This window comes from Nerophis lumbriciformis, linkage group LG26 (assembly GCF_033978685.3).
Source record: "Nerophis lumbriciformis linkage group LG26, RoL_Nlum_v2.1, whole genome shotgun sequence".
NCBI lineage: Eukaryota > Metazoa > Chordata > Actinopteri > Syngnathiformes > Syngnathidae > Nerophis > Nerophis lumbriciformis.
Genome location: NC_084573.2, coordinates 12022013 through 12036057, shown reverse-complemented (window position 1 = coordinate 12036057; position 14045 = coordinate 12022013). Strand labels below are relative to the sequence as shown.

General features: G+C 34.5%; 1 protein-coding gene across 1 annotated transcript in view; it reads left to right on the top strand.

Moving 5' to 3' along the window:
* Positions 1–14045, top strand: part of matn3a (matrilin 3a) — a 31150-nt gene continuing 17105 nt past the window's right edge. The window contains exons 1-2 of the mRNA XM_061987378.2: positions 1–312; positions 1126–1414. Coding sequence (XP_061843362.2) covers positions 1267–1414 — 148 coding nt within the window. The 5' untranslated portion in view covers positions 1–312; positions 1126–1266. The remainder of the gene's footprint in view (positions 313–1125; positions 1415–14045) is intronic.

The following is a 14045-nucleotide window of genomic DNA, read 5'->3' as shown; positions in this document are numbered from 1 at the left end:
CGTAGTATCGACTATATACGCGCCTGTACGCGCTCATCTTGTATTTGACATTGTTTATAGGGTTAGGCGCAATAAGTGTTCAACTTCAGCCTAAACCCATGCGGTCTGCAACATTTTCAATTTATTAATGTACAACTGTTTTGTTTATTGTGTTGACCACTGACTGAAGAAAAAAATAAAGAAATAAAATATCATTACAGTGGATGTTAGGTGTCGTTCCATCAATGGCGTTTGTTTACATTGTGACGCCGGTGAGCTACTGTGTGTAGTGAAGCATGTTTAGCTATTCCTCGTCCTGCAGGGATGATACTTGTAAGAAACTTACTTTATTCGTCGCCATGGAGGCGAATATTAGTGATTTAGAAGTAGCTAAAACACTGCCGACTGCGGCTAAACGTTAGCCGCTAGCTAGCTAGCCATGTCTTAAAATAAAGCACCTCTTCCTGAGGGCGTTTTAGTGTTATAACTTCACCTTTATCGTGAGTTTTTAACCCAAAATGCGTCCGTTCTCCCTTTTTTTGTCCACACACTGTGTCTGCTTGTAAGTACTCCGTGATAAAAACGATAATTGTATAAATTAAATTTATACACGGTAAAAAAAAAAAAGTTTTATAAAATGGCGCGACCTTCACCCTTCCTTCCTTCCAAAGTGTGCGTATAATTTGACAAGCTCCATCTTTTCAGCTTTCACGCCCGTGATAAAACGATAATTGTATAAATTAAATTTATACACGGTAAAAAAAAAAAAAAAAAAAAAAGTTTTATAAAATGGCGCGACCTTCACCTTTCCTTCCAAAGTGTGCGTATTATTTGACAAACTCCCTCTTTTCAGCTTGCACGTCTGATAAAACGATAATTGTATAAATTAAATTTATACACGGTAAAAAAAAAAAAAAAAAAGTTGTATAAAATGGTGCGACGTTCACCCTTCCTTCCTTCCAAAGTGTGCATATTATTTTATTATTTTCAGCTTGCACGTCTGATAAAACGATAATTGTATAAATTAAATTTATAGACGGTAAAAAAAAAAAAAAAGTTGTATAAAATGGCGCGACGTTCACCCTTCCTTCCTTCCTTCCAAACTTCCAAAGTGTACATATTATTTGACAAGCTCCCTCTTTTCAGCCTGCACGTCATCCCTGAGGAGGTCACGTGACACCCGTGACGTAGTCGCGCCGCAGCCCCCTCATATGAGGAGGTGGCGCAGAGACATGTGGAGCAGTGGCCAGCCAGACCAGACCAGACCAGACTAGACCACAGAGGAGGATGATGAAGTGCTGGGTGTGGAGCATGGCGTGCAGCGCCCCCTTGCTGCTGCTGCAGGTGTTGGCCACCTACCAGGGGTCACCTGCCAGGAGCTTTGCACAGAGCCGGGGCCAAGGACACGCGCCCACCAGGACCCTCGACCTCGCAAGTACGTGCGCCTGAGACCCAAGTTTGACTCGGATGGAAATTATTTTTGAAAATATTGCACTCGAACTATCATTACAGCAGTGTTTTTCAACCACTGTGCCGCGGCACACTAGTGTGCCGAGAGATACAGTCTGTTGTGCCGTGGGAGATTATGTAATTTCACCTATTTGGGTTAAAAATATGTTTTGCAAACCAGTAATTATAGTCTGCAAATGATGTGTTGTTGTTTAGAGTAACCGTGTAATACTCTTCCATATCAGTAGGTGGCAGCAGGTAGCTAATTGCTTTGTAGATGTCGGAAACAGCGGTAGTCAGCGTGCAGGTAAAAAGGTATCTAATGCTTAAACCAAAAATAAACAAAAGGCGAGTGCCGTTAAGAAAAACATTGAAGCTAAGGGAAGGCTATGCAGAACGAAACTAAAACTAAACTGGTTGAAAAGTAAACAAAAATAGAATGCTGGACGACAGCAAAGACTTACAGTATGTGGAGCAGACGGCGTCCACAAAGTACATCCAAACATGACATGACAATCAACAACTTCCCACAAAGAAATATAAAAACAACTGAAATAGTCTTGATTGCTAAAACAAAGCAAGTGCGGGGAATAGCGCTCAAGAAAGACATGAAACTGCTACAGGAAAATACTAATCTAATTTCACCTATTCAGGTTAAAAATATTTTTTGCAAACCAGTAATTATAGTCTGCAAATGATGTTTTTGTTGTTGAGTGTCGGTGCTGTCTAGAGCTCGGCAGAGTAACCGTGTAATACTCTTCCGTATCAGTAGGTGGCAGCAAAGCAATTGCTTTGTAGATGTCGGAAACAGCGGTAGGCAGGGTGCAGGTAAAAAGGTATCCAATGCTTAAACCAAAAATAAACAAAAGGCGAGTGCCGTTAAGAAAAAGCATTGAAGCTTAGGGAAGGCTATGCAGAACGAAACTAAAACTAAACTGGTTGAAAAGTAAACAAAAATAGAATGCTGGACGACAGCAAAGACTTACAGTATGTGGAGCAGACGACGTCCACAAAGTACATCCAAACATGACATGACAATCAACAATATCCCTGCAAAGACGGATAGCGACAACTTAAATAGTCTTGATTGCTAAAACAAAGCAGGTGCGGGGAATAGCGCTCATGACAGACATGAAACTGCTACAGGAAAATACTAATCTAATTTCACCTATTCGGGTTAAAAATATTTTTTGCAAACCAGTAATTATAGTCTGCAAATGATGTGTTGTTGTTGAGTGTCGGAGCTGTCTGGAGCTCGGCAGAGTAACCGTGTAATACTCTTCCGTATCAGTAGGTGGCAGCAAAGCAATTGCTTTGTAGATGTCGGAAACAGCGGTAGGCAGCGTGCAGGTAAAAAGGTATCTAATGCTTAAACCAAAAATAAACAAAAGGCGAGTGCCGTTAAGAAAAAGCATTGAAGCTTAGGGAAGGCTATGCAAAACTAAACTGGTTGAAAAGTAAACAAAAATAGAATGCTGGACTACAGCAAAGACTTACAGCATGTGGAGCAGACGGCATCCACAAAGTACATCCAAACATGACATGACAATCAACAACTTCCCACAAAGAAAGATAAAAACAACTGAAATAGTCTGGATTGCTAAAACAAAGCAGGTGCGGGGAATAGCGCTCAAGAAAGACATGAAACTGCTACAGGAAAATACTAATCTAATTTCACCTATTTGGGTTAAAAATATTTTTTGCAAACCAGTAATTATAGTCTGCAAATGATGTGTTGTTGTTGAGTGTCGGAGCTGTCTGGAGCTCGGCAGAGTAACCGTGTAATACTCTTCCATATCAGTAGGTGGCAGCAAAGCAATTGCTTTGTAGATGTCGGAAACAGCGGTAGGCAGCGTGCAGGTAAAACGGTATCTAATGCTTAAACCAAAAATAAACAAAAGGCGAGTGCCGTTAAGAAAAAGCATTGAAGCTTAGGGAAGGCTATGCAAAACTAAACTGGTTGAAAAGTAAACAAAAATAGAATGCTGGACTACAGCAAAGACTTACAGCATGTGGAACAGACGGCGTCCACAAAGTACATCCAAACATGACATGACTATCAACAATTTCCCACAAAGAAAGATAAAAACAACTGAAATAGTCTTGATTGCTAAAACAAAGCAGGTGCGGGGAATAGCGCTCAAGAAAGACATGAAACTGCTACAGGAAAATACTAATCTAATTTCACCTATTCGGGTTAAAAATATTTTTTGCAAACCAGTAATTATAGTCTGCAAATGATGTGTTGTTGTTGAATGGTCGGTGCTGTCTAGAGCTCGGTAGCGTAACCGTGTAATACTCTTCCATATCAGTAGGTGGCAGCAAAGCAATTGCTTTGTAGATGTCGGAAACAGCGGTAGGCAGCGTGCAGGTAAAAAGGTATCTAATGCTTAAACCAAAAATAAACAAAAGGCGAGTGCCGTTAAGAAAAAGCATTGAAGCTTAGGGAAGGCTATGCAAAACTAAACTGGTTGAAAAGTAAACAAAAATAGAATGCTGGACTACAGCAAAGACTTACAGCATGTGGAGCAGACGGCGTCCACAAAGTACATCCAAACATGACATGACAATCAACAACTTCCCACAAAGAAAGATAAATACAACTGAAATAGTCTTGATTGCTAAAACAAAGCAGGTGCGGGGAATAGCGCTCAAGACAGACATGAAACTGCTACAGGAAAATATTAATCTAATTTCACCTATTCGGGTTAAAAATATTTTTTGCAAACCAGTAATTATAGTCTGCAAATGATGTGTTGTTGTTGAGTGTCGGTGCTGTCCAGAGCTCGGCAGAGTAACCGTGTAATACTCTTCCATATCAGTAGGTGGCAGCCGGTAGCTAATTGCTTTGTAGATGTCGGAAACAGCGGTAGGCAGCGTGCAGGTAAAAAGGTATCTAATGCTTAAACCGAAAATAAACAAAAGGCGAGTGCCGTTAAGAAAAAGCATTGAAGCTTAGGGATGGCTATGCAGAACGAAACTAAAACTGAACTGGCTACAAAGTAAACAAAAACAGAATGCTGGACGACAGCAAAGACTTACTGTGGAGCAAAGACGGCGTCCGCAATGTACATCCGAACATGACATGACAATCAACAATGTCCCCACAAAGAAGGATAAAAACAACTGAAATATTCTTGACTGCTAAAACAAAGTAGATGCGGGAAATATGGTTCAAAAGGAAGACATGAAAACTGCTACAGGAAAATACCAAAAAAAAGAGAAAAAGCCACCAAAATAGGAGCGCAAGACAAGAACTACAACACTACATACAGGAAAACAGCAAAAAAGTCCAAATAAGTCAGGGCGTGACGTGACAGCTGGTGACAGTACACCTACTTTGAGACAAGAGCTATAGTGATGCATGCCTGGTTATGCTTTAAATTCATATACAACAATTGTGACAATGACTTTTTACTGTCAACTGAGTTTCGTTTTTTTAATGATTTCTGCTGGTGGTGTGCCTCCGCATTTTTTCAATGCAAAAAATGTGCCTCGGCTCAAAAAAGGTTGAAAAACACTGCATTACACTATCATACTCAAATATGAGGATATCATATTCAGATTCAGTCATAATACTTGGAATTGTTATTGAAATTATTATTATATTCATTAGTATGTTAGATATTTCCCTAATACAATATGAAGTGTGGGGCGGTGTAGCTCTGTTGGTAGAGTGGCCGTGCCAGCAACTTGAGGGTTCCAGGCTCGATCCCCGCTTCCGCCATCCTAGTCACTGCCGTTGTGTCCTTGGGCAAGACACTTTACCCACCTGCTCCCAGTGCCACCCACACTGGTTTAAATGTAACTTAGATATTGGGTTTCACTATGTAAAAGCGCTTTGAGTCACTAGAGAAAAGCGCTATATAAATATAAATTACAAGTCTGTGACACTTTACTATACCATTCCATGTTTATCTATTTAATGCTTTACAGTACACAAACTTACTATACTACACTGTATGAGTCTGTATTCTCACTGTACTATGATGCTGAAACTATACTGTATGTGTCTGAAACTGGTACTATACTACACATATTCTGTACTATATATGTGTGTATAAAATCTTACTATTCTAAAAACTTACTGTACTATAATACACTATACTATAGATATGTGCCTAAAATCTTACTGTACTATACACTGTACTATACATGTGTGTATAAAATCTTACGATTCTAAAACCTTACTGTACTTTTAATACACTATACTATAAATATTTGCCTATAATATTACTGTACTATACATGTGTGTATAAAATCTTACTATTCTATAACCTTACTATACTATATTACGCTATAGTATAAACATGTGCCTACAATCTTACTGTACTATACACGTGTCTGAAATCTTACGATTCTATATACTGTACATCTAAAACCTTACTATACTATAAATATTTGCCTATAATCTTACTGTACTATACACTATACTATACATGCATCTAAAATCATATTATCCTATACTATACATGTGTCTAAAATCATTCTATACTACAATACTATACTATACATGTGTCTATAATCATACTATACTATACTGTGCCTAAAATCATACTTTACTATACTATACATGTGTCTAAAATCATACTATACTATATTATACAATACATGTGTCTATAATCATATTATACTATACTATACATGTGTCTAAAATCATACTATACTATACTATACATGTGTCTATAATCACATTATACTATACTATACTGCGTCTAAAATCATACTTTACTATACTATACATGTGTCTAAAATCATACTATACTATATGGACTGTGTTTAAAATCATACTATACTATACTATACTATACATGTGTCTAAAATCATACTATACTATACTAAAATCATACTATACTATACATGTGTCTAAAATCATACTAGACTAGACTAGACTTCTATACTATACTATTCATGTGTCTAAAATCATATTATCCTATACTATACATGTGTCTAAAATCGTACTGTACTATACTATACTATACTATACATGTGTCTATAATCATATGATACTATACTATACTGTGTCTAGAATCATACTTTACTATACATGTGTCTAAAATCATACTATACTATATTATACAATACATGTGTCTATAATCATATTATACTATACTATACATGTGTCTAAAATCATACTATACTATACTATACATGTGTCTATAATCATATTATACTATACTATACTGTGTCTAAAATCATACTTTACTATACTATACATGTGTCTAAAATCATACTATACTATACTGTACTGAGTTTAAAATAATACTATACTATACTATACATGTGTCTAAAATCATACTATACTATACTATACTATACATGTGTCTAAAATTATACTATACTAGACTACTATACTATACTATACATGTGTCTAAAATCATACTATACTATACATGTGTCTAAAATCATACTATACTATACATGTGTCTAAAATCATACTAGACTAGACTACTATACTATACTATACATGTGTCTAAAATCATACTATACTATACTATACATGTGTCTAAAATCATACTATAATATACTGTTTCTAAAATCATACTATACTATACTATACATATGTCTATAATCATACTATACTAGATTAGACTAGACTACTATACTATACAATACATGTGTCTAAAATCATACTATACTATACTATACATGTGTCTAAAATCATACTATACTATACATGTGTCTAAAATCATACTATACTATACTATACATGTGTCTAAAATCATACTATACTAGATCAGACTAGACTACTATACTATACAATACATGTGTCTAAAATCATACTATACTATACTATACCATACATGTGTCTAAAATCATACTATACTAGACTAGACTACTATACTATACATGTGTCTAAAATCATACTATACTATACTATACATGTGTCTAAAATCATACTATACTTTACTGTTTCTAAAATCATACTATACTATACATGTTTCTATAATCATATTATACAATACTATTCTATACTATACTATACATGTCTAAAATCCTACTATACTATACATGTGTCTAAAATCATACTATACTATACTATACATGTGTCTAAAATCATACTATACTAGACTAGACTATACATGTGTCTATAATCATACTATACTATACTATATATGTGTCTAAAATCATACTATACTATACTATACATGTGTCTAAAATCATATTATACAATACTATTCTATACTATACTATACATGTCTAAAATCCTACTATACTATACATGTGTCTAAAATCATACTATACTATATATGTGTCTAAAAGCATACTGTATTATACTATACTATACATGTGTCTATAATCATACTATACTATACTATATATGTGTCTAAAATCATACTATACTATACTATACATGTGTCTAAAATCATACTATACTATACAATACATGTGTCTATAATCATGTTATACTATACTATAAATGTGTCAATAATCATTTTATACTATACTATACATGTCTAAAATCATATTACACTATACTATGCTATACTATACATGTGTCTAAAATCATAATATACTATATTATACTATACTATACTGTGTCTAAAATCATACTATACTGTACTGTGTTTAAAATCACAATATACTATACTATACTATACCATACATGTGTCTAAAATCATACTATACTATACTATACCATACCATACATGTCTACAATCATATTATACTATACTAGACTAGACTACTATACTATACTATACTATACATGTGTATAAAATCATACTATACTATACATGTGTCAATAATCTTACTATAATATTCTATATGCCGCTGAAACCTTACTGTCCTACATTATACTACACTACACAATAAATATTGCCTAAAATCTTATTGTATCTTGTTGTACTATACTACATAATAGTATAAATATGGCCTAAAATCTGATTGTACTATATACTACACTATACTATACATGTGGCTAAAATCTTAGTATACTTTAAATGTATCCCAAAGCCAACTTTACAATACTATACTCCACGATAGTATTTGCCTAGAAACTTACTGTACTATATACACTACACTATACATGTGTCTAAAATCTTACAACACTACAAATGCATCTCAAACCATACTTTATTCGACCATACTGTACTATACTCTACTATACATTTGTGTCTGGAATCTTACTGTCCTATACAATACTGTAAAAGTCTGAAAATGAATTATAACTTTTGTTCACATGACTGTACAGTATCAGCATCATATAATGAATACATGTTGGTATTAAAAGTGCAGTATTTTCATATATATATATATATATATATATATAATTATATATATATATATATATATATATATATATATATATATATATATATATATATATATATATATAATGTAGCATAAAATGATAAAAGTGAAGTCCTTTGTATACGTTACTTTAAAAACTGGTTCCACTTTCATACTTGATGTTTTGTTAGTATATCTTCATGGAAGATTAGATCACTGATGTTAAACCATGACTGTAAGAAGTATGACTTGTGCACGGCATGACATCTACTTTTCCTGCCAGTCCAATGAAAGGCATATCTCCCAATTGTGTGATTTTTTCCAACTAAAACAAAATAAATTTACTTAACAGTATCTGCACAGTATGTGCTTTTCACTGGACAGCCACATTTGGACTTGATGCAAACAACATCTTGTACACTCCTTATTCCAACTAATGGTCGCCAATGAAAAAGTCTTAGGCCACCTTTAGCAAGGCATTACCAACATGTTTGCTGAAAAAGTCATAGTGGTGACCTAAAACTTTTGCACAGTACTGTATGTCATATATGTCATTACATGTTACTAAAGCCTTGTTTTCAGCAAATAGAACCCTTTGGTCCACTTTGGTACGCATTTTTACACTAAAAGGCACCGAAATATCAATTTTGTATTATCGCACTTTTTTTGGTATCGTTTTGGTATTGGTTCAAATGTGAGCTAAACGGAAACATGGCTTCAAGTTTGAGGACAGGATTACACCAAACAGTTCGATTCACTCAAGGTTGTAAAAATGTTCATTGTAAAATGTCCCAAAATCATAACCTGTCAATATAGGCCTAAATATGATTATAAATATGTCAAGTTTTAAAACATTAAAACATCGTTGAGAAGTTGTTGAATTAGGTCCTGACGTCGAGCAACTCAAACCTAACGTTGAAACAACATGCTTTTTGACGACGTTTAATCAATGTCGGGTTCTGACGTTGATTTGACTATTGACTTTTGGTTATTTCCCAACCGATATTCTACAACACAAACACAACGTTGAAACAACATGTTTTTTGACGACGTTTAATCAATGTTGTGTCCTGACGTTGATTTTACCGTTGCATTGTTGTCATTTCCCAACCAATATTCTACAACACAAATGCAACGTTGAAACAACATGCTTTTTGCCGACGTTTAATCAATGTCGGGATCTGACGTTGATTTGACCATTGAATTTTGGTCATTTTCCAACCAATATTCTACAACACAAATACAACGTTCAAACAACATGCTATTTGACGACTAATCAATGTCGGGGTCTAACGTTGCTTTGACCGTTGACTTATGGTCATTTCCCAACCAATATTCTACAACACAAACACAACATTGAAACAACATGCTTTTTGGCGACGTTAAATCAATATTGGGTTCTGACGTTGATTTGACCATTGAATTTTGGTCATTTTCCAACCAATATTCTACAACACAAATACAACGTTGAAACAACATGCTTTTTGACGAAGTTAAATCAATGTTGGGTTTTGACGTTGATTTGACCATTGAATTTTGGTCATTTTCCAACCAATATTCTACGACACAAATACAATGTTGAAACAACATGCTTTTAGCCGACGTTTAATCAATGCTTGAGTTCTGACATTGATTTGACCATTGACTTTTGGTCATTTTCCAACCAATATTCTACAACACGAATACAACGTTGAAACAACAATGCTTTTTGACGACGTTTAATCAATGTTGGGTCCTGACGTTGATTTTGCCGTTGTATTGTGGTCATTTCCCAACCAATATTCTACAACAGAAATACAACGTTGAAACAACATGCTTTATGCCGACGTTTAATCAATGTTGGGGTCTGACATTGATTTGACCAGTGAATTTTGGTAATTTCCCAACCAATATTCTACATCACAAATACAACGTTGAAACAACATGCTTTTTGACAACATTTAATCAATGTTGGGTTCTGACGTTGTTTTAACCATTTAATATTGGTCATTTTCCAACCAATATTCTACATCACAAATACAACGTTGAAACAACATACTTTTTGACGACGTTTAATCAATGTTGAGTTCTGACATTGATTTGACCATTGAATTTTGGTAATTTTCCAACCAATATTCTACAACTCAAACCTAACATTGAAGCAACATGCTTTTTGCCGATGTTTAATCAATTTTGGTTTTTGACATTGATTTGACTGTTGACTTTTGGTCATTTTCCAACCAATATTCTAAAACACAAATACAACATTGAAACAACATACTTTATGACAACATTTAATCAATGTCGGGTTCTGACATTGATTTGACCGTTGACTTTTGATTTTGTCCCAAAATCATAACCTGTCAATATACGCCTAAATATGATTATAAATATGTAAAGTTTTAAAACAACATTAAAACAACGTTGAGAAGTTGTTGAATTAGGTCCTGACGTCAAGCAACTCAAACCTAACGTTGAAACAACATGCTTTTCGACGACGTTTAATCAATGTCGGGTTCTGACGTTGATTTTACCATTGAATTTTGGTCATTTCCCAACCAATATTCTACATCACAAATACAACGTTGAAACAACGTTGTTTTTGAAAACATTTAATCAATGTTGGGTTCTGACGTTGATTTTACCATTTAATTTTGGTCTGTTTCCAACCAATATTCTACAACACAAATACAACATTGAAACAACATGCTTTTTGACAACATTTAATCAATGTTGGGTTCTGACGTTGATTTGACCATTGAATTTTGATCATTTTCCAACCAATATTCTACAACTCAAACCTAACGTTGAAGCAATATGCTTTCTGCCGATGTTTAATCAATGTTGGTTTCTGACGTTGATTTGACCATTAAATTTTGGTAATTTCCCAACTAATTTGCTACAACACAAATACAACGTTGAAACAACATGCTTTTTGACAACGTTTAATCAATGTTGTGTCCTGACGTTGATTTTGCCGTTACATTGTGGTAATTTCCCAACCAATATTGTACAACAGAAATACAACATGCTTTATGCCGACGTTTAATCAATGTTGGGGTCTGACATTGATTTGACCATTGAATTTTGGTCATTTCTCAACCAATATTCTACATCACAAATACAACATTGAAACAACATGCTTTTTGACAACATTTAATCAATGTTGGGTTCTGACGTTGATTTGACCATTGACTTTTGGTAATTTCCCAACCAATATTCTACAACACAAATACTTTGAAACAACATGCTTTTTGACGACGTTTAATCAATGTCGGGTTCTGACATTGATTTGACCGTTGACTTTTGGTCATTTTCCAACCAATATTGTACAACACAAACACAACATTGAAACAACATACTTTATGACAACATTTAATCAATGTTGGGTTTTGACATTGATTTGACCATTGAATTTTGGTCATTTTCCAACCAATATTCTACAACACAAATGCAACGTTGAAACAACATGCTTTTTGCCGACGTTTAATCAATGTCGGGATCTGACGTTTATTTGACCGTTGACTTTTGGTCATTTTCCAACCAATATTCTACAACACAAATACTTTGAAACAACATGCTTTTTGACGACGTTTAATCAATGTCGGGTTCTGACATTGATTTGACCGTTGACTTTTGGTCATTTTCCAACCAATATTGTACAACACAAACACAACATTGAAACAACATACTTTATGACAACATTTAATCAATGTTGGGTTCTGACGTTGATTTGACCATTGAATTTTGGTCATTTTCCAACCAATATTCTACAACACAAATGCAACGTTGAAACAACATGCTTTTTGCCGACGTTTAATCAATGTCGGGATCTGACGTTGATTTGACCGTTGACTTTTGGTCATTTTCCAACCAATATTCTACAACACAAATACTTTGAAACAACATGCTTTTTGACGACGTTTAATCAATGTCGGGTTCTGACATTGATTTGACCATTGACTTTTGATTTTGTCCCAAAATCATAACCTGTCAATATACGCCTAAATATGATTATAAATATGTCAAGTTTTAAAACAACATTAAAACAACGTTGAGAAGTTGTTGAATTAGGTCCTGACGTCGAGCAACTCAAACCTAACGTTGAAGCAACATGCTTTTTGCCGATGTTTAATCAATGTTGGTTTCTGACGTTGATTTGACCATTAACTTTTGGTCATTTCCCAACTAATATTCTACAACACAAATACAACGTTGAAACAACATGCTTTTTGGCAACGTTTAATCAATGTTGGGTTCTGACGTTGATTTTGCCGTTACATTGTGGTCATTTTCCAACCAATATCCTACATCACAAATATGTTGAAACCATGCTTTTTGACAACGTTTAATCAATGTTGGGTTCTGACATTGATTTGACCATTGACTTTTGGTAATTTCCCAACCAATATGCTACAACACAAATACAACGTTGAAACAACATGCTTTTTGACAACGTTTATTCAATGTTGGGTTCTGACATTGATTTGACCATTGACTTTTGGTCATTTTCCAACCAATATTCTACAGCACAAATACAACATTGAAACAACATGCTATTTGACAACTAATCAATGTCGGGCTCTGACGTTGATTTGACCGTTGACTTTTGGTCATTTCCCAACCAATATTCTACAACACAAACACAACGTTGAAACAACATGCTTTTTGGCGACGTTTAATCAATGTCGGGTTCTGACGTTGATTTGACCGTTGAATTTTGGTCATTTTCCAACCAATATACTACGTCACAAACCTAACGTTGAAACAACATGCTTTATGCCGACGTTTAATCAATGTTGGGGTCTGACATTGATTTGACCAGTGAATTTTGGTAATTTCCCAACCAATATTCTACATCACAAATACAACGTTGAAACAACATGCTTTTTGACAACATTTAATCAATGTTGGGTTCTGACGTTGATTTGACCATTTAATTTTGGTCATTTTCCAACCAATATTCTACATCACAAATATGTTGAAACAACATGCTTTTTGACGACGTTAAATCAATGTTGGGTTCTGACATTGATTTGACCATTGACTTTTGGTCATTTTCCAACCAATATTTTACAACATAAATGCAACGTTGAAAGAACATGCTATTTGATGACTAATCAATGTCGGGCTCTGACGTTGATTTGACCGTTGACTTTTGGTCATTTTCCAACCAATATACTACGTCACAAACCTAACGTTGAAACAACATGCTTTTTGATGACGTTTAATCGATGTCGGGGTCTTACGTTGCTTTGACCGTTGACTTTTGGTAATTTCCCAAACAATATTCTACAACACAAACACAATGTTGGAACAACATGCTTTTTGACGACGTTAAATCAATGTTGGGTTCTGACGTTGATTTGACCGTTGACTTTTGGACATTTCCCAACCAATATTCT